Source organism: Apteryx mantelli, chromosome 23 (genome assembly GCF_036417845.1).
Source record: "Apteryx mantelli isolate bAptMan1 chromosome 23, bAptMan1.hap1, whole genome shotgun sequence".
NCBI lineage: Eukaryota > Metazoa > Chordata > Aves > Apterygiformes > Apterygidae > Apteryx > Apteryx mantelli.
The window spans coordinates 7,018,544-7,044,930 of record NC_090000.1 but is presented as its reverse complement, the minus strand read 5'-3'; the positions used below and the strand labels follow the sequence as shown (position 1 = coordinate 7,044,930).

Here is a 26,387-nt window from a genome sequence, read left to right as displayed (position 1 = left end):
AGGTGCCGCAGCTTTGTTGAGAGCAGGCTTTAGTCTGGGATTAAGGGAATGTTTTACTTTGGCAGACCTTGAGCATGCAAAAAGTTAGTGAGGTTTTATGAACAGCAGGCTTGTCCCTGGGGCAAAAGCGCCTGTGCGTGCTGGAGTGCCTTCTTTAAGGCGAGGTTTCATAACGCCATAGGTGGTGTCACCCCAGGAGGGATAAGACCTGGGCTACGCTGAAGGCTTGTTGTGCACAAGGGTGCTAGCCAGCCCTCCCGCCGGCTGAGAGGCAGCTTGCGTTGGTCAAAAAGAAAAGAAAGACTTTCCTGGTTTACTTTGCTCGAGCAAAACGGCCAGCGGAAGGGCTCCGGCAGGAAGCAGAGCCTGCTTTGGGGGGCGCGCAGCTCGCCTCGGGCCGGGCAGCCGGGCGCCGCCGGCCCGGGGGAGGCGAAGCGCGGTGTTTGCGGCTGCCCGCACCTGCGAGGAGGAGGGACCGGGAGGCGGCGCGCCTCGCCGCGCCTCGCCTCGCCTCGCCTCGCAGCGCGGGGCAGGGCAGCGCGGGGAGCGCCGCGCCGTGGCGGCCGGAGCGGCGCCGCAGCCGCGGCTCGCCATGGAGCGCGGCCCCGCGGCGCCCGCCGCCGGCATGAAGTACAGCGCCCGCGCCGAGGTGAGCACCGCGACCGGGGGGCGGGGGCGGGGGGGGGCCGCGGCGGGCGGCTGCCGGCCAAAGAGCCGCCCCGCTTCTCCCACCTGCGCACCTCCGACCGGCATAGCTCCGGAAGGGACTTTTGCTCTCTGCCTGCGCCGCGTGTGCCGGTAAACCCGTCCCCTGGGCTAAGCCCTGTTGAGCTCAGCTTACTTCGATTCCTCTCGGTCCCTTTGGTGGATCAGGCCCGACTGGTTCGGCTCCAGGGCCGTCAGGCAATAGGGGTAAGTGGGTGAGCTGTTACAGTCGGCAAGAGGCGGGAGGTCAGGCTAGACAGAAGCTGTCGAGCAGGGATCGGAGGCACCGTTTCCCCCTCTGCATCCCTGATCTGATTTCCGCCGTCAGGTAAGATCAGGAGAATAGGGCGCTTTGTGGCCTCTGAGCGCAATTTTCCATTGGAAAAGGGAAATTCCTGACTGTCGTGATGTAGCGGTTCGTTCTGATGTTAAATCGTGTTACTGTCCTTGTTAAAATAGCTTTGATGATTTTAAATTCAGCTTAAATAAACTAGGCTGTGGTGACATGAGTAAAGATAAACTACGCAGAGCTGAACTGTTTACGGTGAATGAACCCGTGTTGTTTAGCAACAGATCCACCTAAACCAGTTCTAGTCTTCAGCAGGTCTCGCTTTTTAACCGAGGGCTTTGGGGCTTTGTTAATTAACTGGTGTATTATTTGTGTGCGCTGAAAGTAATCGAGTTTAAGCCACAGTTTTGGCTCTTCTTCCTGGTTGAGGGTCACTCAGGACAGCCTTCAAAATCATTATGTTTTTGGGTTGTGCGTACAGAGCTTGTTCTGTGCTACAGAGCTGTTTCAAAAATGGACTTACAATATGAAAATAGTGCTTTCCGGCTCACCTGGGAGCTCTCTGTGGCAGATCTCTGAGGCCTGGCTTTAGCTGTTGTTATCTGACGGTAGCAAAGGAGCCAGGTCCTTTAGCGCTGATGAGAAAGTTGGCCTACAGCAAGAAAAAGAGTTTGCCTTGCCTCCAGCCATGTGGTCTTTTGCGTAGCAGGGCTGCAGTGACTGCCGAAAGTAAGGACGGAATTGCTCTCACTGATACTCTTCTGCAGGAAGTCCCTGTCACCTGTCCGGGCTGGGGTGACATCACTGTGCAAAGTACAGCCATAGCTGTCGGGGGCGTTCTCCTGACAAAATGTTGGTTTGCGAGGCTGGCGGAGCTGTGTTCGTATGGGGGAGTGCCCTACTGGTACAGTAGTGCCGGGGGGACAGACGTGCCTTTGAGAAATCTTCGTTGCAGAGCTGGATGCTCGAGGGACACATTCATACTAAGGCTGAGCCGCGAGAAGCAGCAGTGTGCTACGTCCTTCCCTCCTTGTACAGCTGATCTGATCTGGGAGTCTCCCCCTGCAGACGTAGAGAGAAGGTACCAGCCCTTGCTGGGCATAAGGTAGATCTGGCTGAGGTAGATCTGAGCGCTGAGCTAGGCTGCCCTGTGACAGTGCAGGTGCTGGTTTGTGTGTGTTACCAGCTGGAGCTTTGCTTGCTTGCTCGCTCCCACAAAGTAAGCTAAATCGCGAGGGGTGACGCCTGTGGATGGGGATGGTGGAGCAATGCCGTGTTCAGCTCTGCGCAGTCGCTATCTTCCTTGTGACTCATTTCCCCTGCTCCTTTTGGGGTCGTAAGGGGGAATGTCTGTCCAGAGTCAGTAACAGCATCCAGACCTTGGCTAGCAGGTCAGCTGCTCTGTGAAGACCTCTGCTGCAGTCATGCTGACTGCTGCGATGACTTTTGAAGGTCTGCCTTCAGATTTGAACTCCCATCTGTCCCTGTGTGTCCACCCAGCTCCCCGTGGCTGGCTAGGTGATGATGAGAACAGGAAGGGCTTAGGGCTGCCCCCAGGGTGCTGCCCCCAGTCTGGTCTCCACCTCTCTTTAGTTGTGCCAGTCTTTGCATGCAGCTGGTGTGGGAATAGTCATAGTAGCTGCTGCTGACTGGGCCCAGTGAGCAGTTGGGCATTTACCATGTTGGGGGAAAATACTCAGTAGAAAAGGACGTACTTTGGCAAACCTCCTGCAAGATTTCATCTGTATTGGCATTAACTGCCCTCCTCAAAGTAAGTAATCTTAGCTGAGGAGTTTGTCCCTTGTGGGCCAACCGTTGTTGGACTTGGCTCCCTGTAAATACGGTGGTGGAGCAAATCCAAGTGTTTTGCAACAACTACATTTCCTCCTGTGGCAGAGAAGCTGTATAACTCTTGTGCACTGTGTGAGGGGAAGCTGTTACTCCTCCTTGGAAAGGTGCAGAGCGTTTCTCTCGCGTAGTGTGAAGTGACTGGTGGCTGAGCTGGTGCTCAGGCCAGTTTTACTGCTGTTCTTGCCAAAGGCAAACAGGAATAAGGAAGGCTCGATGAGAAAGGGGCTGGGGCCGATCGAGAGTGTGAGAGACCTTTGCTCTGCAAACAAAAGATCACTTCGTATAACTCTTGAGGGAACAAAGAGAGAGTGGTGAGGGCCTGACCATGGGGAATGTGTTGAACCAAAGGTTCTCGCCTTGCCCAGGATGGAATATGCCATTTTCATCCAAAGGGCACCAGGGCTAGCCTGGCAAACAAAGGTCCTGTGATATCTGACTGATATACTGGGGCAGAAGGGAAGGCAGCTAACGCAGCTGCTGATATAGATTTGTCCCAGAGCAGCAGCGTGTTAAAGGTGATGGTTCTGCTGCCCTGCAAGGGACCTGCTCACTCTGCCCACCTTTGGAGCCCTGCCGGAGGCAGGGAGTTTGAGAGTTTTGTTTTGAAATAATTACATATTTGCTAGCCCAAAGATGCATTCTGCTGAAGAAAGTCGCTGCTGGTTGACTGCTTCCTGTTGAGTGTGATGCTGAAGTATTAGCAGACAGGACATTTGACCTGCAAAAGATGCCTTGACTGAGATTTCCTTCATGAAAGCTCAAACCAAGAGGCCCCTTTGAGCTCATGCTCTGCTGGTAGCACAAGGCTCTCTCTAGTAGGAGATGCTGGCCTTTCCCTTGCTGTTGGCTCCAGGCATTCAAACGTCTTGGGCCAGATGAACCTCAAAACTATGAGAGTCAGTAGAGAGTGCGAGTGAAATGCAATGATGAGCTTGGAGAACTCCATCAAGGTCAGGAGCACAGCTGTTTTTGTTAGGCTACTTGAGGGCATTTTTGTTGTTCAAACAGTACTTTCTGTACCGAGAAAGATTTAAGAGCATTTTAAATAAGCTATTTACATCCGTGGCATGTTTCTCTTTTCTGGTCTTTGGAAATAAGTATACTGTAGGGAAGAGTTTCATGGTTTACAGCTGCATGTGTCAGGCATGTAAGGTGGGTTTAATTCCCACTTCCCCCCAAGAATTATGAGGTCTTTTATGTAAAAGTCTCTGCTGCAACAGAAACACAAATAGAAGTGTGGGCGCTTCCATGAGCTGCTGTGTTGCATGAAACAGCTGCCTTGGTAAGCCTGATCTGGGGCAGTGAGCTAGGTCTGTGCTCTCCTGTGCAAACATTAACTTAGTTTCTTCTGTAATAAACATAATGGAATTCAGTTTCTCATGTGACTCAGGGTGGTCACAGGGTGATTGAATGCTATAGAGAATTGAGCCTGTGACTTGAAATAGGTGTGTGACTTATATCTTTCCCTATTGCGCATACCCTCTGTGCCAGGAAGGTGGGCATTCTGGAGGACTGTATGTCCCTTATTTCCTGCTCCATATTTCCTCTTTCGGTCAGATGCCATCATTTTATAGTGCAATTGCCCTTAATAAGGAACTGAAGAAGAAAAACAAAATGCTGGCAAAGTTTCTTCAGGGCTTTACTGTCCATGTTGGTGCAACACAGCATGACTATGCCTCTGCAAAACTTAGTTCTGTGTGTGCTATTTCCATGCTTTTCTTATCAAGAGTTTCTGAGAAGTTTGTTCTCATGAGACTCTGCTAAACAATAATGATCTCTTCCTGAAACAGTACCAGGGTTTTCTGCAAGGGCTGGGGCAGGAGTTGATCTCAAGAGTTGTGCAGCTGTACTTTGAGGTACTTGAGTGAAACGAGTTGCATACTGGGCACGCCATGTATCAGCAGCTTTTAGATCTTTTTCTTATGGGAAATGGGTCTTTTCCCATTATGCCAGCACTACAAAGCTGGTGTCAACTTTCAGTATAATCTGGGAAAATTCAGACGAGTATTGTTTCGGTCAGGCTTTGAAAATGTAAGTTTCTCATTTCTCTCTGCCCTGGAGCAGGTTAAATTTACATAGTAAAGCCTTGGAGGGTGCCCAGGATGTGAATTGCCCTTTGGAAAGGTCCGTTTCTCTTCGTTTACTGGGCTCCCAACTTAGCCACCTGAACGCGGACAGTTAAAGTATCACTTAAGTAATGATTTCGATTTCTAAGGGAGTTGTGCCACTGATGCCAAAGGGAGCAGCTAACACCCTTGGTTCAGCTAAGAAGCTGGATTTACTTGGATGTAGGTCATTCTGAGACGGGCAGTCTCCCTTCAGCAGGGATGGGGGATCTACAAGCCCAGCCCATTGATCTCAAAGGCTGGTGTGTGCGCCAGGGTCTGAGCCTGGCTTGTTGGAGGTACCCTGAGCTGATTGAGGAGCTGATGGGTTTTGTTCCTCCAGCACTGAACTGCCCATGTGATATTTTAGTTTTTATTAAACACCAGCTGAAGCAGGTGTGGCTGGAAAAGGGGAGGTGGGAACTGCCTCTTGGACACACAGGCTACTATCTGAAAGGTGTAATTACTAGACAGGAATCAAGCCACATAGTCCAACTACTGTACTTCATCCAAGCAGTCCTCCCCCAGGCCATCTCCGACTTTCAAATGCATGGGTTCCTTTTCTCAGCCAGGTACATTAGCCTGAGATGATGGGTCTTGTGCAACTTCTTGGTCCCTGCAGACCCGGAGTAGAGTGAGTGACCCAGGCTATGGAGAGGCAGCTTCTTAGGCCATGCTGGCTGCAGGGCAGGTTGAGCCTGCCCTGGTCGCACACATGCTCTTTTGCTCTGTGATCTGTGCGTCTGTGCGTCTTGGCCCTGAGCACCGTTGTGACAGATAAGCTGAGACTGGAATACGATAAAGGTCTGGGGAAGCAACTGAACCCCATAACCCCGTTGTCCTGGGCAAATAAATTAACCATTGGTGATAAAGGGTAGGTGAAGCTAGCCAGGAGCCCAGTAGTTCTGTGGGCCAGCATCCAGTGAGCTAGGCACAGACTCTGAGTGAGAAGGGTAGTACACATCTGGGAGGGGAAGGAGGAGAGGAGAGCACTGAGGGCTTCTGGTGCCTGGGCTACATCAAGCTGTCTTGCTGGAGCCTTCAAACAAGCCAAAAATCACCTTGTGTGGGAGATGCTGATCCCAAATGGACCAGTGCTTTGTAAACATCCCAGAAACCCTTATCCTGAGGAGTTCTACTCTGTGACACTTCCTAGCCTTTGCTGGAGGATATTTCTGCTTTCCAGTAAAGCATTTCCAGTCCAGAGTCTACTGTGGCAGTTCCCACCACCCCCGTATGCCTGCTGGATTTCCTGATGACAGAATTAGTCACTTCTGCATCTTCTGGTTTGTCCAGTCAGGCAGATTACAGTTCCTGTCTAAAAATATATTATGCGTCTGGTTTACAGAGGAGGAGTGGGGAGGCTTGTTTATGCACAGGATTCGCTGCTCTCCGCGCTCTCTGCTCTGAGGAGTTGCGCGCAGGAGACCACCAAGCACTACATAAATCTATCTGTGCACACTCCTTTTCCAAGTTTCCTCATTGACTCTCCACTCAGGGAAACTGAGGCACAGAAGAACTGGTGGACCCAGTAAAACCAGATGAAGAATGTGAGATCCCTGACCCTTGGTTTTGTTTCAGTGGAAAATCAAAGCATTATAGAGATGAGAAGGACTTGTCTGGGGTCACATAGGATACTTTGTTTCCCCACAACACAGTTTCCAGCCTGGGGCTCTGACCGCTAGACCATCAGTTCTAGGCTCAGCTTTTGTCAGCTTGGACCGTCACTTGCTCTTCCAGCTCAGGAAAAGGCTGTATATTCAAGGCAGCCCAAGCGAATTAAGCACTTTAATTCCTACCTCTTCTTCCTCCCCCCCCCACCCCGCCCTGTCCCTCCCAGGTATTTTCAAGAATCCCAGGCACATTCGGGTGTAGAAGATGCTCCCTTTTGTCCTCCCAGAGCCTTTGCTGTTGGAAGTAAAATGGAGTGTGACATGGTGCCTCGGAGAGGTGTATCTCCCTCTGTGCCTCTGCGGGTTACCGTTGTTCAGAAAACCTCACTCTCGTACAGAGAGAGCTTTTTGCTGCCAGGGAATCCTGTGCTGATGTGTCCTGTCTCCTCGTCCCAGCAGCAGGAGCTTGACTGCGGTGCTAAATGGCTGGCCGATGTCTTTCTCATCCTTTCACTTGATTGGCATGTGACTTTCCTCCCAGGACGCTCCGTGGCTGTAGCGGTCAAACCAGCCTAGCTGATGCTCTGATCTGAAACCTCCCTTCCTACAGTAGGGATCCCCGAGGTGATTGATGGTGAGGACTGAGCGAAGAGGAGCAAGAGGAAGTAACTGAACCTGTGACTAATATGGGGAGAATATCAGGGGAGGTTTTCTATTATTAATTTTTATTGAAATAGTTTCCTTGAGAAGGATGGGAGACTCAGACCTTGAGTCACTTTGTGCTAGTGACTGGTTCTTGGAGAGTCACGGATGAGGTGAGAGCAGGACATGCATTCAGATCCTCTCTCCGATTTACATCTGTACATGCTGTTGTGATGAAGGTATTCCAGAAGGGGAATGTGCGATGCAAGGGAAATGTACTTGCAAGCTTGCAGCTAAAGAAGATAAACTCTTAGTTGTGTCTCTCTTGCTATAACTATGATCTTTTGACCACTTCTTGCTTTTTGTCTCTGGTCTCTGCTGGTTTCTGTCTCGTTTTGAGAAGTGGTGGCCAGTGCCCCAGAGGAGCTACTGTTCCCTGATGGGCAGGAGTGGCAGCAGCACAGGGGCTGTGTAGTGCAGTAAGGAGCACGGCATGTGGAGCAGAGGCTTGAGCAGTGCTGTTTGGATCCGGTCATGTCCGACACTAAGGTCAAATGGGTGCTTATTTGCGCTGAGCGTGGGCAGGGAAGATTCAGCCTCTTACTCAGAGCTCTGGACATGGGGCCTCGTCTGAAATCTTTCTGGCCTAATCCGGTTGAACATTCCTGTAGTGCTTGGGGAATGCTTCAGATCCTTTGCCTTGTACTGACAAGATACTAGGCTGGGATCACGGTTGCTTACCCAGCCTGCAGTATGCAACAGCTTTCAAAGTGGCTTCATACAAATGCCTGGGGAGGAGGCCGGGGAACATAATGGTGTATATAAGGGATCAGAAAGGGAGAAGGTGGAATCTTGAATTCAAAACAGAGGGCAGGGAAAGAAACCTCTTTGGATCCATTCTCATATACCCCTTTGATCACTGGGCAACTTCTGGCAAGTAACACAACCTCTGTGACTGCTTATGCACTTACACAAGGGTAATAACAATAATAATAATCTCCTAAGAGTCTCCACACTCCTTTAATTACCCTTGGTGCTGTGGGTGCCATTGCTGTCTCAGCTCTGGAACTAGGACAAAATGAGAGTGACATGCTGGAAACATCCTCAGGTTTAAGATCTTTAGTTCTTTTTTTCCAAGAGGAGCAGAGAAATTCTCAGAAGAAAGGTCGGTTTGTGAGATTTTCTTGCCTAACTTTCTTTGGTTGTGCTGCACCCCAGCAGGGGTGTTCATGTTTCTATGTGTAATGGGGGAGGGGACCTGTATTTTCCTTCCTGTTTAATCACAGTGGTTAATTGCTCCTGTCCAGGAGTTTTCTCTTTGCAAAGACACAACCTTTAGCTCTAAGAGGGTGTTAAAATGCTTCAGCCATGGAGCTGAGTCCTGTGCAGCAGGATCTCCTGCCTGTAACTGAACCCCAGATTTGTTTGAGAGACAATTTGGTCCCTTCACCTTGCTTGCTGAAACCGAATTTTGGGGGATTTTGCAGAGGGCTGAAGGTATGCTCAGCCCTGGGGCTGCAGGCTGCTGAGCAGTCGCAGCTGTGGAAGATACTGCCACATGTCTCCTCATTGGAAGGACTGGAGCTCTGGAGGCTGGAGTACATCGCTTCCACTTAGTGACGCTGTCCCCACGGTGAGCTCTTTTGGAGTAGGACTCTGGCGCTCTGTGTGTTCGGTGTAATGAGCATCTGGACACTGGAAGGGCTGTGGGCAGTACAGATTGCGATATACCATTAGTACCGTGCTTTCCTAGGGAGACGAGGCTTTGAATAGGGTTTCCTTTGCTCTCCCGGTATCCGGAGCAGGCAGGCCTGAGTTCTTTGTGTCATTTTGCTGCTACCACAGCCCTTTAATGCCATGCCTCTCCTGCCAGAAGTGCGGGATCCCTCTTTCAGGAAAGAAACGCCATCTGGTAGAATTCAGCCTGCCAGAGGAGTGCATTATTAAGGCAGAGATTTAACAGCTTGTGCCCAAAAATTGTTCCTCAGAACAAATATAGACACTATCTTCCCTCCCGGAGCTAAGGGCAGGCAGCTTTTTCTCGCTGACCCCAGGAAGTCTGGGAAAACTGCTGCTTTGTGAATAGATACATCATTTAAGCCCTGGGGGCTGTTTCCTTGCTGCAGGCTCCCGCAGGTGTTAGAAGCAAATTAAATACCTTTCTTCTGCAAACAGCAGCGGCTTATTGGAAGTCATGGGAAGGCTTGGCTCTGCAAGCAGCACCACAGTGGGAGAGGGGAGATGCTTGTGAGATCTATGCCCAGATCATTCTCTTTACCTGGCAGGGCTGGGCTAGAACGGTCCCAAGCAGAGGGCTTTCGGGGGATGCCTTGTATGCTTTGGAAACTGATGGGAGCCAGATGGCTCTTTCTGAGTGTTCAAAGATGGGGAGTCAAACTTAAGGCAATTCTGACTTTAAAGGACCAATTTCTTGATTTAAGTTTTCTTGGTTTGCATTTTCAAGTTTTTTCTGTGTGATTGTGAGAGTTAAACAGTTATTTCCATTTTAAGAGAGCAACAGTGGCAGTTTGTGCATTAGCAGAACTTAAAGGCCCTGACAGAAGGGACAACACAGGTAAAGATACACCTGGGAGAGTTGGCAGGGTTGTAGGGTCAGCAAAAGAACTGTGTCGGGATCAGAGCAATGGTGTGTCTTGCTCAGTGTCTGAGAGCGGTCAGTAGCAACTGCGTGGAAGAGGCTACAGCAATGCGTCCCTGGTGAATGCTCCCAGGATCCGGTGATCTGCAGCTCAGCGACTTCCCAAGCCAGATGGGGGGAATGGCTTTGTGGCTAATATTCCCCGTGGGATTTTCTTCTGTGACTTTGGTAGGTCTTTTCTTCTGGTGGTGGCTCGATATTGAAGACAGAGACACTCTGGCACCTCAGAGAGAGTGTGGTTCACATCTGTTTCTTCTTGTTCCACCTGATGAAGTAAGGAACAGATACACAAATGAACGAGGGCTTTTTTCACCTCTGCCATGCTGTGGTGGAGAGCTGTTGAATGATAAATTCAGATTATTCTGAAAGTAAACGATGTGAAGAATAATATGTTCCTCTAATCTTGATGGCTTTTTAGTAGGTGTTCGCAGAGGATTAAATTTACACAGTCCTTTGCAAATGGGGTGTAAGGTGCCTCTCCTGCCTTGTCTCTTTCTATTTTAAAGGGCCCCAGGCCAATCCTTAAGGGAGGAGAGGCTTTGGTGAGGTGAGGAGGGTGGGAGGAGCTGTGGAAAGAAAGGACATGGCAGGAAGGGGCAGAGGCTGGGTTAAGAAAAGGGCAAAATGAGTGGGAGAATGATATAAGTAGGAGCTGGGCTATCCTACAAGGGGAGGTTTGGGAAGATAAAGTAATAAAGGCAGGGCACCAACCAGAAGTGCAGAGAGGACAGCTTGTCACCTGGGTCTGGCGCAAGAGCGTGGTGGGCTTGGAGGTCTCTCTGTCACTGGTGGCTTGATGCCCTTTGCTGATTTTTTTTTTTTCCCCCTGACTTTTGGGAGTTCATGACATTTCAGTCAAGTTAGCTTGAGTGGTTGGTATATGTTTTTGTCAGCCCTGGGCTCTCATACTAGCTGAGAGAGGACTGGCAACATCTGATCTGGCATCGTGCATGTGGGGACAAAGTTACCTCTTCCAAAGTGTAGGAATGCGTTTGAGTGCTGTGAATTTGTGCTAGTCGGCACTTTGCGGTGCTGCGTTGTTGCTGCCATCCAGGGCCCAGCCACGGAGCCGGGAGGCTGCTGGACACCCTGCCGGCTAAGGCCCAGGAGGGGAACGACAGAAGGGGAAACGAGGGTGGTGGCTGAGAAGGTGAGGTGTCCTCATGGTCTGGGCAGTCCGGACAGAGCCTGCAAGGGTCTGAGGGCCGTTCTTGCCTGAGGGGCCCTAGACAGGCATGAGAGAGGCCTGACGCAGCAGAGGATGTGGTCGGCTCTCGCCACGTGTGTTAGTGCAGGAGTGTGGCCACCTCGGAGGAGGAGAGGAAGCAGCCAGCAGTGCTGGGGTAGGGAGTGAGGATCCAGGCTTCCCAAGTCTGCCTGTAAGGATGCTCCAGACCTTTCTGACATCCTCTGGAGGCAGTCAGGTCTGCAGCTGTTTGCAGGAGCTCTGCTCACGTTAGAGGACAGGGAAGGAGGGATTGAAACCTCTCTCAGGTTTCTGGTTTTCTCCAGACTACTGATCTGTGGCTTGGCTCTCTCAGCTACACCCTCCAGATTTTGTAAGGAGGGCATTAGGTAATGTCTCCTTTCTCTGTGGTCTGAGTGGACACGCGACGCAAGCTTTTCTCATCAAGAGTGTGCCAAGATGGGAAGTAGGTTGTCTCTCTCCGCCTTGCTCTGATTGGAGGATGAAAAGTGCTACTCCGATTCTCTCCCTGGCAGGAGTGTTTACTGGCAGCAGGTACGTGGGCAGGGCAAGGATGGGGGGCAGATGAGCGAGGGCCAAGGGCTGGTGAAAGTGAAACTCCGGTTAACGGAGGGCTCGCTGACGCTCCCTGCTGCCCCGTCCCGTGTTTCTGCCTGTGCGTGCATAGCTGCCACAGGGCTCTGTGTTGTGTCCGAGACCTTCCTCTCCGTGACGGCAGCGTGGGGCAGCAGCTCTGCGTGTGCGCTCAGGGCTAGAAGTTCAAGCTCTGTCCCTGCCTCTGACTCACTGGGCTGGGAGCCCCGGAGCGTGCGTGCCCGCAGAGCGGGACCCCTGCAAATTCAGCCCGCCTGCTTGCGTGGCTGGGCTCTGGCTGCTGCTTTCCCTGAGCTGCTCCCTCCCAGTGGGAGGCACAGCTCCTGAGGAAAATGCCAATCCCAGGAGAGCTGAGAGGCTGCCTAGCCCAGGGCCCTACAGACGTGGGAGGTCGAAACCAGGAGTCCTGCCTCCCAGCGCAATTTGTTCACTGAGCCCTGTGATAGCTGCGCATGGCAGATGTTCTTCCTCCTTACTGGGCGGCTGCCTTGAAGAGCTGTTGTTTCTTAGCCAGAACGTTTGCTTCTGGAAGGCTGGTTGGTTATGGGCTGTGGGGATTTGTTGTGTGTTTCTTAATTTTTTTGCTTTATTTCTTTTAACTGATGTTTGCTCTGAAGGGACATCCCAGGCAGAAATATAGGAGCGCTGTGTCGGACCAGGAAATGTGCAAAGAATTGTGTGAATGTAAGGGTGGAAGTAGCTTGGTTTCTTTTACAGAAATGCTATTTATAGCTCTTAAGGTGACACACCTGTCACATAGCGAGCGTTTTGGAGGGGTGAATTTCTGGCAGCAGTTTCATCTGCCGGAAGGCAGAGATCTTGGAGGTTCTGTGTTTGTGACGTGCCACGGTCATGGGGTGTGTGTGGACTTGCCCCAGAGCTTACTTGAACTGATCACCTTGGATGAGGCCCAAAAAGGAAGTAGGTGTCTGTGCATGAGGAAAAGTCACCTACTGCTGCTGTGTGTCTGCAAGCAGAATCCTTCAGGGTTCATCCTGTTGGGGGGTGACCGCGGAGTTGCTGGCACCAAGGGACGCTTTGTGCTCTCGTGTGATGCTCTGAGGCTGCAGGACGGGAGCTGCGCTTGACAGATAGTTCTGCTCTATCCTTTGTGCGTGACTTGGGTGCTAATTTCATTCACTTGTTGGACCTCTTTGAACCGAGCTTTAGGAATGGCCTTTTCATTGCTCTGCCGTCTCTCACCTCCTAGGACATGAACAACCTGGACGAAGGGGTGGAGTTCCTCCCTGCCATGAACTCCAAGAAGATGGAGAAGCGTGGCCCAAAGCGATGGGTAGTCATCACCATCATGCTCGTCGTTTTCCTACTCATCTCTCTTGTCACTGGCCTCCTGGTTTGGCACTTCAAATGTGAGTGTGATGTTAAGCTGTGGTTAATTCTGGAAGGGTTGGGTGGTGGCATGTCGGGCAATGCGGTGGATCATATCCTCACTGCCCTGAACTTGGAAGTGATTCAGTTACCACGTGTTGCTCACGTGTGCCCTTTGTAGCTACTGCAGTAACAGCCAGAGGCCCCAGGCAGCTCCAGAAAGTGGGGGGATGCTGTTTCTCACCCCCTGCCCTGATCCCTGTCACTGGGGACTTGCTGTGCTGCAGTCCTTGCCCTGACAGCCTTTCTGTCTGTGAAACGTTACCTTCCAGTCAGGAACATGGCCATCCGGAAGGTTTTCAATGGCCACTTGCGGATTCTGAACTGGGACTTCCTCGATGCTTACGAGAACTCCAGCTCCCCAGAGTTTGCCATCCTCGCCAAGAAGGTGAAGAGCACGGTAAGAGGTTTCTTGGATCCCTCCCGCTATGAGCAGGCCTGGCTGTTTCTCTTGCCTTGTGACTGCAGGGATCCTGCATATAAGGCTGCTGGGAGCTTTCTCACACCTCTAAGTCTCCCCTGTCCTCATGAGTCGCGTGATGCACAGGGCTGTGTACAGGGAGCATGCCTTTTAGTTAGGCCTCGCTGTCAAACTCCAGCCCAGTGCCACGGTATCTCCCTGCCTCTGAGAGCTAGAGTGCCATATGAGGGCAGCTGGGTGAATCCCGGGCTCGGCAGTCCAGTCAGGTCTGGTGTTTAGGGTCAGAGAAGAAAGGCAGCTCCACAGCTGAGCAGGAGGAAAGGCTTTGGGGCTGGAGGCTGAGGCAGGAGCCAGCTACAGAGATGCCCGCCCTCAGTGCTGAAGACCTGACAGGTCTTGCCTTTCCCCTCAGATTTACGTTCTTGTTGTGCTTCCTCTGGAGAAGAGCAGGGAGAGCTGAGTCAGAGCAGAGCAGGGCGGTAGTGTGCAAGAGTCTGGGGGCTTCTGGGGCTTTCTACTTCCCCTCTTCCGCCCTTTGGCCCCTGCAGATTCCTGCACCCCAGGAATGCCTGGTACATGCCCTGACTTTCATGACAGGCTTGAAGCTCTGTCTGTCTTTAGCCTTTCCCCCCTCCCTGCTTCTAGACTTGCTGAACATCCTTTTTTAAACTCCTTTCAGGTGGAGGATATCTACAGGAGTCATGCAGATATTGGTCCTTACCACAAGGAGACAGTAATAACTGCATTCAGGTGAGCGCGAGGAGGTGCTGTCTGAACCTGGGTTGGGAGTGGAGGAGGGTGATGCTGGGAGTCTCACACAGCTGTAGACCCTCTTTCCTGGACTGCTGTGGATGGACGCACCTCAGTAGCCATCCAGAGCAGCCTGGTGAAGGGTGGGCAGGGAAAAGCAACCCGAAAAGCCTTCTGCTAAGCCAGAGTATTGTTTTCTGGCAGTCTGCCTCACTTTGTGCTGAGGGAGACGTCTTGTGAAACTCAGGATATGGTGCAGCAGAGCCTCACGAAACACAGTGGATGGTGCCTGGCAGCTTGGAGAGGGACTACCCAGGCTGGCAGGGGCCTTTGCTGGCCCGCAATTTGTTTAGCTTATCATTGACACTCTCCCTTCCTCATGGCCACTCTCCAAAAATGGCTTATCAAGGAGCCTGACCCCTTCCCGTGGTGCTTCAGCCCTCCCATGTCTGTCCTTGCTCTCACTGCGTAATTGCCCTTCCCTGCAGCGAAGGCAGTGTCATTGCCTACTACTGGTCAGAGTTCCTTGTCCCCAAGTACCGGGAGAAGGATCTCGACAAGGCCATGGCTGACAAGCAGAATTTGATCCAGAGGCTGAACCCCCGGCTGCGAAACCCTGTGTTGAAGGTGGAGTCGGTCGTCGCTTTCCGTGAGTGCTGGCTCAGCGATCACTGGGCCTCAGCGTGAGATGGGGCAGGGGAAGGGGGAAACACTGAACACAAGGTGCCTGGCATTTCACTGGATGGAGAAGCTACTCATTGCACCCCTCCTTTGGGTGCCTTTGGCTGCAGGGATTGACCTGCTGTACCAGCACAGCCTTGATGGCTCATGCAGACTGGGGATGCCTGTGTGGACTGCTCCCCTTCAGTCGAACTCCTCTAAGCTGGTCTGCAGAGGAAAAGCTTGATCACTCGGGTCCCCAGAGCCCACAGTGGGGTTCTCCCTGGGGAGTGCAGGAATGGAACAGCTTCCCCTGGCCAGCTTGCAGGTAGACGCCCTGCAAGCAAGGCCAAATGAATGCAGATCCCAGGGACCTCTGCAGCCTTGCACGCAGGGACTAACCACAACCCAAAGGATAACAACACCTCTGTTTCCTCCTGCAGCTGTTGACCCCAGCATAGCTCGTTCCTCACGAGACAGTAAGTACAGTTCTTCAGTCTCACTGGTAATAGTCTCTTTGCATCCCCAGGCCTCTCTGGGATGGTTATTTCTTTTGTGAGGGTGGGGAAGGGCCTGAAGAAGGCTGCACCGTGTGTGAGGCAGACCTGCATGTGCTGCTCAGAGCTGGTTTGGGGTTGGTCAGATTGTGGTACAGGCCCTAGTGTTAACTAGCAGTAGTGGGTGGCACAGTCTACACTTCCCAAGTGCCTCACTGTGTAGATGGAGGGAGATGAGGAAGGGTGCTCCCTGGGAGAGAGCACGGTGCTGGCATCTCACTAGGGACAGCCTGCAGGCAGGCGAGGGATAACATGAGTGCCGCACTCTGTGTCACGGAGGAAGACAGGACAGAACGCTCATGCCTCAGCTGTCCTCCACTTCTTACCCTGCACCTACGTGGAGGAAAGACCTCTCTTACACCTCTTTTGCCCTGTTAACTGTTCCCTGTTCTCCTGGGCAGATAGCTGCATTTTTGCCCTCCATGCCAAGGAAGGGGAGATCACCAGTTTCACCACACCAGGGTTCCCCAACAGCCCGTATCCCAACAATGCTCTCTGCTACTGGTCACTGAGAGCTGATGCCAACTCCATCATCAGCCTGACCTTCAAGACTCTGGAACTGGAGCAGTGCACAGATGGAAGTGACTACATCAAGGTGTACAACTCTCTGAGCCCTGTGGAGCATCATGCTGTGGTGAGGTGAGTCCCCTGGGGCTTGGCCCTCCTTCCCCCTTGGGTGAGGAGATAGGAGGGAGAGGGGTTCACGTTAGCTCCCAAGATGGGAGGAAAAGGGGTTCACGTTAGCTCCCCATTAAGTTCCTGTATGGCACTAAGTGCTGGTGTGAAACAGCGGAGTGATGCTGATCTTCAGGAAACTCCTACTGGTAACTGAGCTCATGTCCCTGCTCTGGGGTCATCTGTGCTGCCCAGGGCTCTCTGTGCAGAGGTATCTAATGGATTTTGTCCGTTCCTTTTTTTTTTTTTTTCCCTAGGCTCTGTGGGAATTACGCCCCTTCCTACAACCTGACCTTCCTGTCTTCCCAGAACGTTATGCTTGTCACATTGGTTACCAACAAGGAGGGGAGATTCCCTGGCTTTAAGGCTGAGTTCTTCCAGCTCCCGAAGATGAAAGGTGAGTGGAGGCCTTGGCCCAGTGCCCCACCACCTCTCCCTGCCACGGGCAGCTGAACAGGGAGGCACAGCTCTGGCTGCATTCAGGTTGCCAGGGATGTTTTCAAGCCTAGGAGACCTGGAAGCAGGTCACCTTCTGGCTCTTAGAGCTTGCCTTGCCCACAATGCTCTTGGCTGCTGTAATGATGTCCCCCGAGGAGGGCAAAATAAGAATTATGCTGGATTAGACATGCAGACTGATGTATGCAGGAAGCACCTAATTGGTCTCCTGAGTTTACTCCAAGCCTTGGAGCAGAGCTGCTCTCTCCAGAGATCAACTTAACCTTGTTAGAGGCTGTTGCTTGTGCCTCCCTTCCTGCCTTGGGCAATAGCCAGCTAAGGCTTGGGAAAGCCGCATCTCTTTGAATGTCTAACCTGTTTTTGTCTTCCTGCTCATCTTCTAGTCTGCGGTGGGACTCTGAAAGGAGAGAGTGGCACCTTCACCACTCCCTATTACCCAGCACACTACCCGCCGGTCACGGACTGTGTCTGGAACATAGAGGTAAGAGGCAAGGCCCCCTCTTTGCCTTAATTACTCTGTCAAATGGACCTGCTTATACAGTACATGACGTAGGTGAGCTCGCAGCAGCGAATGTTGCCTAGAGGCCAGGAGTCTGGCATGACTGGAGGGAAACTTTAGGACAGGTGTCAAAGGCGGAAGAAGCTGTGAGAGGCCTGCAACTTTTGGGATTTAGTCCGTGATAACCTGTAGGCAGAGCAGCCCAGTCCATAACTTTACCCAAACCACGGAGCATTTGGACCTTGGGACAGGCCAGTCACTTGGTGGCAAAGCTGGCGGTGGGAGAAACCTTCTGCCCTAGCAGAGCAGGCATGTTGGCAGAGGTCTGGCTTCAGCCCCTGCCTGTATGCTTCTTTAATGTGGGATCCTGGGGTCAGCAGGGCAAGCGAACTGACTAAATGACAAAGTGAGGAATAGTGGCTTTTTGGGAAGCCGGTTTTTGTCTGTTTGCCTTCTTTCCTCCTTCAGTTCCTCCCTCCAAATGCAACCCTTTTCCCAGGAAGCCTGTTCGCATTTTCTGTGCTCCAGAAAACAATGTGCCCCTGACTCTGCTCCCTTTTGCCCCACGGCCTCCTTGCAGGTCCCCTCTAAGAAGAATGTGAAGGTGCGTTTCAACATGTTCTTTGTGCTGGAGCCCGGGGTCCCAGTCGGCTCCTGCACCAAGGACTACGTGGAGATCAACAGCACGAGGTAGGTGTCAGGCACTCTAACTCACAAACAGGGTTGGTAGTGGCTGGTTTGGGCCCTATGAGGGGAGGGATTGTGTTTAGTTATGTGGTACCTGTGGTTTCCCTGAGCAAGCGTGCTGTTGCTTTTTGGGATATCATCAGGCAGGGGGTGCTTGGGTCTGACCTGCTCTCCTAGTTTGGTGCCTGATGGAGAAGGGGGAGCCACACACGTGGTTCTGGAGATTAGCCCGTGGGCTTGTTGTGTGCTGCAGCTGAAAAGAAAACCCAAAACGCAGGCTGTGAAGCATCACATCGCATGCCTAGCGTGCAGAAAGGCAGATCTCTACAGAAACATCTGGCATGATTTTACTTGAATGAGCAAATCTCCGTTGTTAGAGTAATCGCATTGCGTTATGTGATGCGTTTACTGTTACATTTGCTGCTTCCTATTACACAATTTAGTGTAAGCTGGGCCAAATATACCTCTTGGTGCTGCACAGGGGAAGCGAGCAGTGTTGCTTCACAGTGTTTTGGGCAAGAGAGCTGACCCTTCCGTGAAGAGATGGAGTTTCAGAGTCAGAGCCTGGATGCACAGTCCTGGCTAGTTCTTGCAGTGAGGCCTATCTAAGAGTGATTCCTACTCACCCACCCGATGCTGTGGCATTAGCCTGCCCAAATCCAGAGACACAACTGATCCAAGATCAAAGAGATGCAACGATCAATGTGTCAGGCAGGGTTCTTGATGAACTCGCTCCTAAATCATTGTCAAGGTCACAACTTGGTGGTGTTTGCTATTGGTCTAAATCTTCTGATGACTGCAGTGAAATTTGGCTCCTCTGCACAGACCTCAAGGTCCAGCGATCCATGTTGGGATCAGACCCCTTGTTTTCCTGCCTCCTTCGCTATCAGGGTGTGTGAAGTGACCCCATGTGGTGATGGAGGATTCAGGAATGGAAGAAAAGCTGCTCAGTGCTGACTCTGTAGCATTAATCTTTGCTGTCTTTCCCTCCAGGTACTGTGGGGAGCGTTCCCAGTTTGTGGTGGCCAGTGCTACCAGTAAAATACAGGTCCGGTTCCACTCAGACCCATCCTACACAGACACCGGCTTCTCTGCTGAGTACCTGTCCTACGACTCCAGCGATCGTGAGTTGAAATCTCGAGCCTGCGGGGGGAGCTAATTTGCCTCAGGTCTGCTGCAGACTAAAGAACTGTAGGGTGTCCCTCATCTCCGCTTACGTTGCCCTACAAATTGGGAAGCACACTTTCCTGGAGCATTAGGGGCATGTCTGTTTAACTGCAAACCTCCTTGTATTCCTGCTTTGTTCTGAGAAAAGGTATTTTTAATGTTGGATTCTGTAAGCAGGCTACCCTGAACGATGGCAAAGTTGTGTGCTTTGCGGAAATTTGGCGGGGGGGACCCAGTTCATTCTCTGACGTTAGTCACAGGCAAGCTGGTGCGTAGCCCTGCTGAGTGTGTAGGAATGGATGTGACACGATAGAAATTACTAGCTTGGTGACCCCTTGGGCAATGCAAGAACTAAGGGCCGTGGTGTGAAGTGAGCAAGAACTGGATTCAAAAGGGAGTTCTTGTTGAAGCAGGGAGCTGGGCTGCAAAACTTGCCAAAGGATGCTGAAAATTGGCACGGGTGACTGGACAAGCTAGCGAAGGAGAAATCCGCTGAGGGTTGTAAAATGCACAGAAACCATATGCACTTTAGGAAATCCTGGAGCTGAGAATGGCTGGTAGCTGGGGAGAGTACAGAGGTGCTGCCTTGTCCGTGCTTTCCCCCAAGCATCTACTTGCAGCCACTGTCAAAAACAGGACCCTGGGCTTAAATGGACTTGCTCCGACCGCTGGTGGGCCGTCTCAGTTACCCAGCTCAGGGAGCAGCAAGGCTGGGCAGTGGCAACCCACTCCCCTTGGAAGTAGAGCAGGCTGCTAAGAGCAGCGCTCCCACCGGCTGTCTGGGATTGGTGACACTCGGTGCAGGAGAAGGGGACAGCGGGAAGGCTCACGTGTTCATCACGTTCATCCCTTCCCTCCCTCTCAGCTTGCCCTGGCCAGTTTGCCTGCAACACTGGCCGCTGCATCAACAAAAGCATGCGCTGCGACGGGTGGCTGGACTGCACAGATGGCAGCGATGAGAGATCCTGCGGTAAGTCTGTCCTTTATTTCTTCTGGCTTGTTACGGGAAGGGCTGTGCTACTCGAGGGTGACTGGGGGTATGTGCTCTGGCCTTGTTCTGTTTAACTGCTGCTGATCTGGAGGATGTAGGAGGGAAAAATCAGGGCTGGCTGTGGCCACGTGCGGCTCTCTCTTATAATCTGGGCATCACGAGAAGAACTGCAGAGAGAGAAACCCCTGGGTGGGCTCTCTTTAGTGAGGGTAGTGCAGTGCGTTCTGTGGCTCGCTGAGCTGCTGTTTTGCCGGAGAGGAACTCGCGCGGAGGTGATGAGCCCAGCACTTGGTGGCAAAGCTCTGCTTTTGCCTCCTTTCCAGCGCCACTCCAAACGCGCCTGCCTGAGGGGCAGGTCAGCTCTCGAAAGATGCTCCTAAAGTATCGCACAAAGTATGCTCTGGCTCCGTGTGCGTATCGACAGATGTGCCGCCGTCCGGAGGGGCACCTGTACGAACGCACCTTAGTGCTGAGGGTTGCAGACCAGCTGCCGGCCCCGCTGGCTGCCTTGCTCGCTGGTGCAAGTACTGCCTTAGCCCTTCAGACTGCAGGGAGCAGCAATTGGCATGAGGATTAGTCTGGGATCCTTCCCAGTGTGGGAGCCGTGGGCTCCTTCTAATCAAATCCCCTCCAAGGGGAATCCCCCTCCCTTTCTAGTCCCTCCCTCATGTTTTTCCATTTAATCCTGCTGGCTCTTGTGCATTTGGCTGTGCCTGGCTGAGCTGAGAGTTTGGTGTAAAGATGGGTTTAGTTACTGAGCACAGACAGGTATCGCAGAGTACGTGTGACACCTTTCAGCTGGAAAACCTGTGTGATCCGTGGGTGTAGTTTCTTCATGCAGTAATTTTTCCCCTTGGATTAACAGAGAAATCCCAGAGATTATGCTGTTATCCTGGGCCTGAAGTTAATTAGAGGAGATGGGATCCCCTGGTTTGGGATCTCGTTCTGAGGGAAGGGACGGTAGGTTGAGGAACGGTGTGCTGCTGGTCTGGTTGTCTTCCCGTGCTGCCCTGGGCAGAGCGTGGCCGCAGCGGCCTGGGTATTTAGGTACTTTCCCACTGGTTGTAGCAATTGCTTTTTTTAAGTAGTTGCCTCTGGCTCTCCTGCTGCCCTTAGGCTTGTTTAAGGTTGGCTTCATCGTTACCTGGGTGAGACATTGCAGCGCTCCAGATAGCTGCGTTCTCCAGAGCCGTGGAAACACTGTGTTTTAGCTTAGCGCATGTGTACGTATGTATGCACGCGTGGCCCCAGCTGTCGTGGTGTTTTCTGGTGCGCTTGTTCCTGTGAGCTCGGATACCTGCTGGGAGAGCTGCCCAGATTTTCCTGTAGTGCTGCGGTAGATGCGATGGCAGATGTATAGCTGGTGGCTCCACGGGTGCATCTGCAGGTCTGTCCTCTGATTTCTCATCCTGATTTCTCGCTGTCCCTTTCCAGCCTGTACCGACCAGCAGTTCAGGTGCCAGAACGGCTGGTGCAAGCCGAAGTTCTGGGTCTGCGATAATGTGAACGACTGCGGCGACAACAGCGATGAGCTGCAGTGCAGTAAGTGACTTGCCCCATGGGCAGAAAGGTCTGAGGGCTTGAACAAGGTGAAGGGGAGGGTGGAGGCACACTAAGCAGAGGAAGGCAAGTGCCGTGCTGGAGATCTGCACGTGAGGAATCCAAAAGGTCAGCCTGGCGCCGGGCACAGCGAGGCCTTGCCTGGAGCGCTGCGTTCGCAGCTTTCCTGGAGCCTGCGCAGGAGCCCTGAGCAAGACCTCAGAGGAGAGAAATGAGGATGAGTAGAGATGGAGGTAACGTGGGCTCTTGGGAAGGAAAGGATTGCATAAATTGGTGGTATGCAGTGTGAAGAAGGAAAGACCGGGGACACAGGAAACAGATGTTTATATGTGGCTGCTGCAAGAAGAAAGAGGATAAATGTGTGTCTCTGTCTGCTGTAAGACAAAGAGGCAAAGGCCTTATGGTTGTGGCAAGGGGGCACAGGGGCAGGAACTCCAGGTGAGACTGTTCTGGGATGGGATCGTGTCACTGCAGGCCTTTGGGAACATGGTGAGCAGAGGCTCTCCCTACCTGGGAGGAAGAGATACGGGCATGGCCATGTGTTAAGGTACTGTAGGATTTGTGCCCGGTCCTTCTGTGGGAGCGTGTTTGTGTCCTGCCACTTCTCACAAGCTGCTCCTTCCCCAGGTTGCTCGGATGACAGCTTCAAGTGCGACACTGGGAAATGCATCCCCAACACACAGAAGTGTGACGGCAAGGATGACTGCGGAGACGGGAGCGATGAGGGCAGCTGTAGCAGGGGTGAGGATGGGCTGTGGAGGGGTCTTCCCTTGAAATGCAGCCTCTTGCAGATTTGCTCATGGCTGGGCATCTCGTGTGTTTTTGCACATGGTGGCAGCATCCTGGGGATGGTGGAAGGGTAGAAGAGGTGAATGGCTCTTGAACAGCGTGACTTCTCCAGCACTGGGACTAACCCTTCTCCCTTTGGCCTACCTGCAACAGCCCCCGTGACAGTCTCCTGCAAGGACTACACGTACAAATGCCGCAACGGAAAGTGCATCAGCAAGCAGAACCCGGAGTGTGACGGTGAGAAGGACTGTGAAGACAATTCTGACGAGGACAACTGCAGTGAGTACCCCAGGAAGGAAGGAGGCGTTTCTGGGCTGGACCTCTTAGACGAATGCTTAAGCTTGGTGGAGAGAGCTGCTGGGCATTTCAGCTTGACAGTTTGGGTATGAAAATAGCCAAGCCGTGTTCTATAGCAGTGTGCAGGGCACCTGTGTTGTTCACGATGTTTAAGGAGGGCTTGTGCAGATAATACAGGGGTTTGTCTGCACATTAACAGACAGGGCCAGTAAATCTTTTAGCAAATTTAGCAAACTGTTTGCGCTCCTGAGCTGATAGCATCAGCCATCCCTGGCGTAGGTAATATTTCCAGAGGAAGGAAGGGGAGGTGCTGAGTAGAAACAGGAGTAACTAAGTGCCTTTGCTCCTTTCCCCCCCCCAGACTGCGGGATCCCCTCCTACACTAGGAAGTCACGGGTCGTCGGCGGGCAGAACTCGGACGTGGGTGAATGGCCGTGGCAGGTCAGCCTCCACGTCAAGGGCCAAGGCCACGTCTGCGGGGCCTCGCTGATCTCGGAGCGGTGGCTGGTGTCCGCGGCGCATTGCTTCGGGTACCTGCAGGGCATCAGGTAGGCGGGAGCTGACGCTCCGCTTCTGCCAGGTTCGCTGAATCGGGGGCCGCCTTGCTAAAGAGCGAGGAGATGCTTAATGCGGCTGTTTTGTAAGACAAGCTGCAGGGTGCTGGGAAGGGCTCAGCCGCTGCCCTCAGACAGCTGGACTTTGGACAGTTTCTTGTCTTAAAGTGGAAGCAGCCATTCGAAGTAGACATGTATTTATTTGTTAAAACATCGCCTCAATGCCCTGTGCTCTTGCAGGGGCCTCTGCAGGCACTGCAGTGATTCATGGATGGTGGGTTTCAGGGTGGCAGGATCAGGGCAGGACGCCCAGACTGTTGCGCTTCCATTTTCAGGCATTTGCTTGTCTGAAAAGGAAAAATCAGTTTCCACCAGGACATGTGCTTCTCAAGGAAACTTTTTAAGATAGAGGGCATGTTTTGTGCATCTCAGTCAAGCTAGGACATCTGCACCGGTTCTGCGACTGGACTTTTACGCTGCCCTGTGTGTTGTGACTCTTGCAGTTACTCGGAGCCCAAGTTGTGGACAGCCTACCTGGGACTGACCGACCAAAGCAAACGCAACGGCGCCGACGTGCAAGCACGAACCGTCAAGCGCATCATCTCCCACCCCAGCTTCAACGACTACACCTTTGACTATGATATTGCTGTGATGGAGCTGCAAGAGCCCGTCACCTTCTCCTCCGTTGTCAAGCCCATCTGCCTACCCGATTCCACCCACAACTTCCCTGCTGGCAAGGACCTGTGGGTGACTGGATGGGGAGCGACCATGGAAGGAGGTGAGCACTGGAGGTGCCTGGGGGGGTTGCGGCTGGGAAAGGGCATTGACATATTTTAGCATATGGCTTCAGCGAAAAGGGGAGCTGGCTGTAGCTTTGCCTCTCTCTGAGAAATTTACAGCCTATATATATTAGCTTGCCTCGAGACCGAAGGCAAACGAGATTCTCTTGGGATTGCACAAAGATAATATCTCAGTCCTGCGGGGAAACCGGTGTTAGGAAAAAGCGGGTTGTTGCGCTGGGGACTTACCTGGCAATTAGTCGCTTGCTCAGCGCCTGGGGCCTGAACGCAGCGTGTAGGTACAAACCTGCGCAGGGGAGGGCCTGGTGGCTTAAAAATGCCACGCGCTTTTAACCCGTGCTCGCCCTCCATCCTCACAGGCATCGGTGCCACCATCCTGCAGAAAGCAGAAATCCGCTTGATCAACCAGACCATGTGCAACGAGCTGCTGTCGGGCCAGCTGACGTCGCGCATGATGTGCGTGGGGTTCCTGTCGGGCGGCGTGGACGCGTGCCAGGTAGGAAAGCAGCGCAAGAGCACTAGTTTATCGCTGTTGGTGGGCGAGAGCCTCCATTAGCAATAGGGGCCAATTGGTCAGGCCTTTTTATTCTGGTGCCTTCGCACATATTCCCACACTTAATATAGTACAAATTTCCACACTTAATATAGTACAAATCAGCGTGGCTCCATCTTGGTTCGGACAATGGCCAAGTTGGAATGGGCATGAGCAGCAAATTATATAGACGCATGACTTAGTCTCAAAAACTGCACCACAGGTCAGAACGCAGAGCAACGGTACTCTACTCTGTTGCTGTTACTGGGGGGCTTAGTATTCACAGCCCATTTATTCAGCCCTTTTTATTCTGGTACTTTCACTCATATTTCCCCACTTAATATGTGTTCCAAATCTGTACAACTACTTCTTAGCTGACACAATGGCCAAACTGGAATGGGCACAAACCGCAAACTGTATTGACGCATGACTTAGTCTCAAAACCAGTTAGAGCTGTGTTACAATTCTTAGAGCTTTTGAAGGAAGCCTGACTATCCCTGGAGTTAGTGATTATTTCTTATGCTTGGCCAGCGTTTTAGATTACTTATCAATTTTTTTTAATTACTTAGGAGCTTTTGTGATTATTTTGATAACACTTTGCCAGACTTTACAATGGGACAATGTGCTGGTTGGTGCTTATGGTAACATTTAACATTTGTTTCCGCGCAGGGAGACTCCGGAGGGCCGCTGGTCAGCGTAGAAGCCAGTGGTCGCATGTTCCTGGCTGGTGTCGTGAGCTGGGGCGACGGCTGCGCGCAGCGACGAAAGCCTGGAGTCTACACCCGGCTCACCAAGCTGCGCCAGTGGCTCAAGGAGCAGACCGGCCTCTAGGGCCACGTTCGTCTTCACATGGACGCGTAAGTCTTGTACGCTGCCGGCTGGGGCTGCCCCAGCCGCGAAGAAGGGACACTTTGTGGGCAGCGAAGCACAGAGAACTGCCTCCCTCTACCTCGACACAGGCGCCTGGGACTCCCAGCCACGGACTGCGACTGGAGCTCTGTTCATCACAGCAGCAAAAGGCTGGAGACAAGCGCAGAGGACCTGCTTGTCTGTATTTAAGATGTGTGTGTACCACCGAGCCAGATCTGGTGTTTTAGTTTAGCCCTTAGTAATCCCACCCTGAAACCAAAGCTCAGTTTAGATTTTAATGCCTGGCCAGAAGTTTCCCATTGTGGGCAAGCCAGTGTGGCTCCCAGAAAGAACGTGAATGAACAACCATTCAAGATACATATAATTAAAAAAAAAAAAAAAATCAATTAAAAAAAAAAAGAAAAAACACTCTGTTTTTAGAAGCAAACTTTATTGGGACGGGTTCAAAAACAGCTTTTAGAATATATTCTATCTCCTGCGTTTGTTTTCAAACTGCCGTCCGCACCCCTTTTTCTGGTCATGAGTGATGGGGGGGGGGGAATTCTCACCATGGGGGTGGTGGTGGATCCCTTAGGATCCCTCCCTCGGCGCAGTCCCGGGCGGTGGCATCTCCTCCGTCCTTTGGCCGACTTAGTTCTTGTTCTCTTTGGGTGGGAGGCATCGTATCAAGTCCAGGGCTGGCAGCACTGAGGGAGACAGTTCTGGCCGAAACCTGTGTTCACTCACCTCAAGGGACAAGTGTGCAGGTCTACTTGCGCCCGCAGGTTCTCCATCTTCTGACTCGAGCGCTGGTCAGATTGGCATTACCACTATGTGCCTTAACACTATGCTGTGGTTTAGCCGCTACATCTTCTAGCTTTAGCTGCTTGTTCTTGCCAGGAAGTGCTGTACCACCACAGTGCCTGGGCAGCAGTGATGCACAGGACCGGACACGTGTTCTGGTAGAGCCTGTGGTACCCAGAATACACTTGATGACTTCCCCTTCCTGGGCGCAGCAAGGTGCTTTGCTTCGCACATGGGGCAGAAGTGATCGACTTCCTGGAGCTCGTCTCCTGCCCTAGTAACCTT

The 26,387-nt window shown here is 52.3% G+C and overlaps 1 protein-coding gene across 2 annotated transcripts; it reads left to right on the top strand.

Annotated features, from left to right (window-relative positions):
• Positions 1-553: 553 nt before the first annotated feature.
• ST14 (ST14 transmembrane serine protease matriptase) lies at positions 554-26,387 on the top strand. Of its 2 annotated transcripts, none has more exons than XM_067310171.1 (19): positions 554-649; positions 12,876-13,035; positions 13,327-13,454; positions 14,155-14,225; positions 14,714-14,874; positions 15,329-15,364; positions 15,844-16,081; positions 16,375-16,514; positions 16,957-17,054; positions 17,653-17,762; positions 18,753-18,883; positions 19,792-19,896; positions 21,352-21,459; positions 22,105-22,218; positions 22,420-22,545; positions 22,925-23,111; positions 23,621-23,895; positions 24,277-24,413; positions 25,119-26,387. In XM_067310171.1, exons 1-19 carry the CDS (start codon positions 593-595, stop codon positions 25,278-25,280), a joined length of 2,544 nt encoding a protein of 847 aa, XP_067166272.1. In that variant the 5' UTR covers positions 554-592; the 3' UTR covers positions 25,281-26,387. The 2 variants fall into 2 exon arrangements, with proteins under 2 accessions (XP_067166272.1, XP_013805990.2); XM_013950536.2 differs by lacking the exon at positions 554-649 and adding an exon at positions 845-912.

Coding starts and splice junctions, on each gene's coding strand:
- ST14 (XM_067310171.1), top strand. CDS start 593: ATGGAGCGCGGCCCCGCGGCGCCCGCCGCCGGCATGAAGTACAGCGCC. Junction 13,036..13,326: donor CCTGGTTTGGCACTTCAAAT/GTGAGTGTGATG, acceptor GTTACCTTCCAG/TCAGGAACATGGCCATCCGG. Junction 23,896..24,276: donor GGGAGCGACCATGGAAGGAG/GTGAGCACTGGA, acceptor CCATCCTCACAG/GCATCGGTGCCACCATCCTG.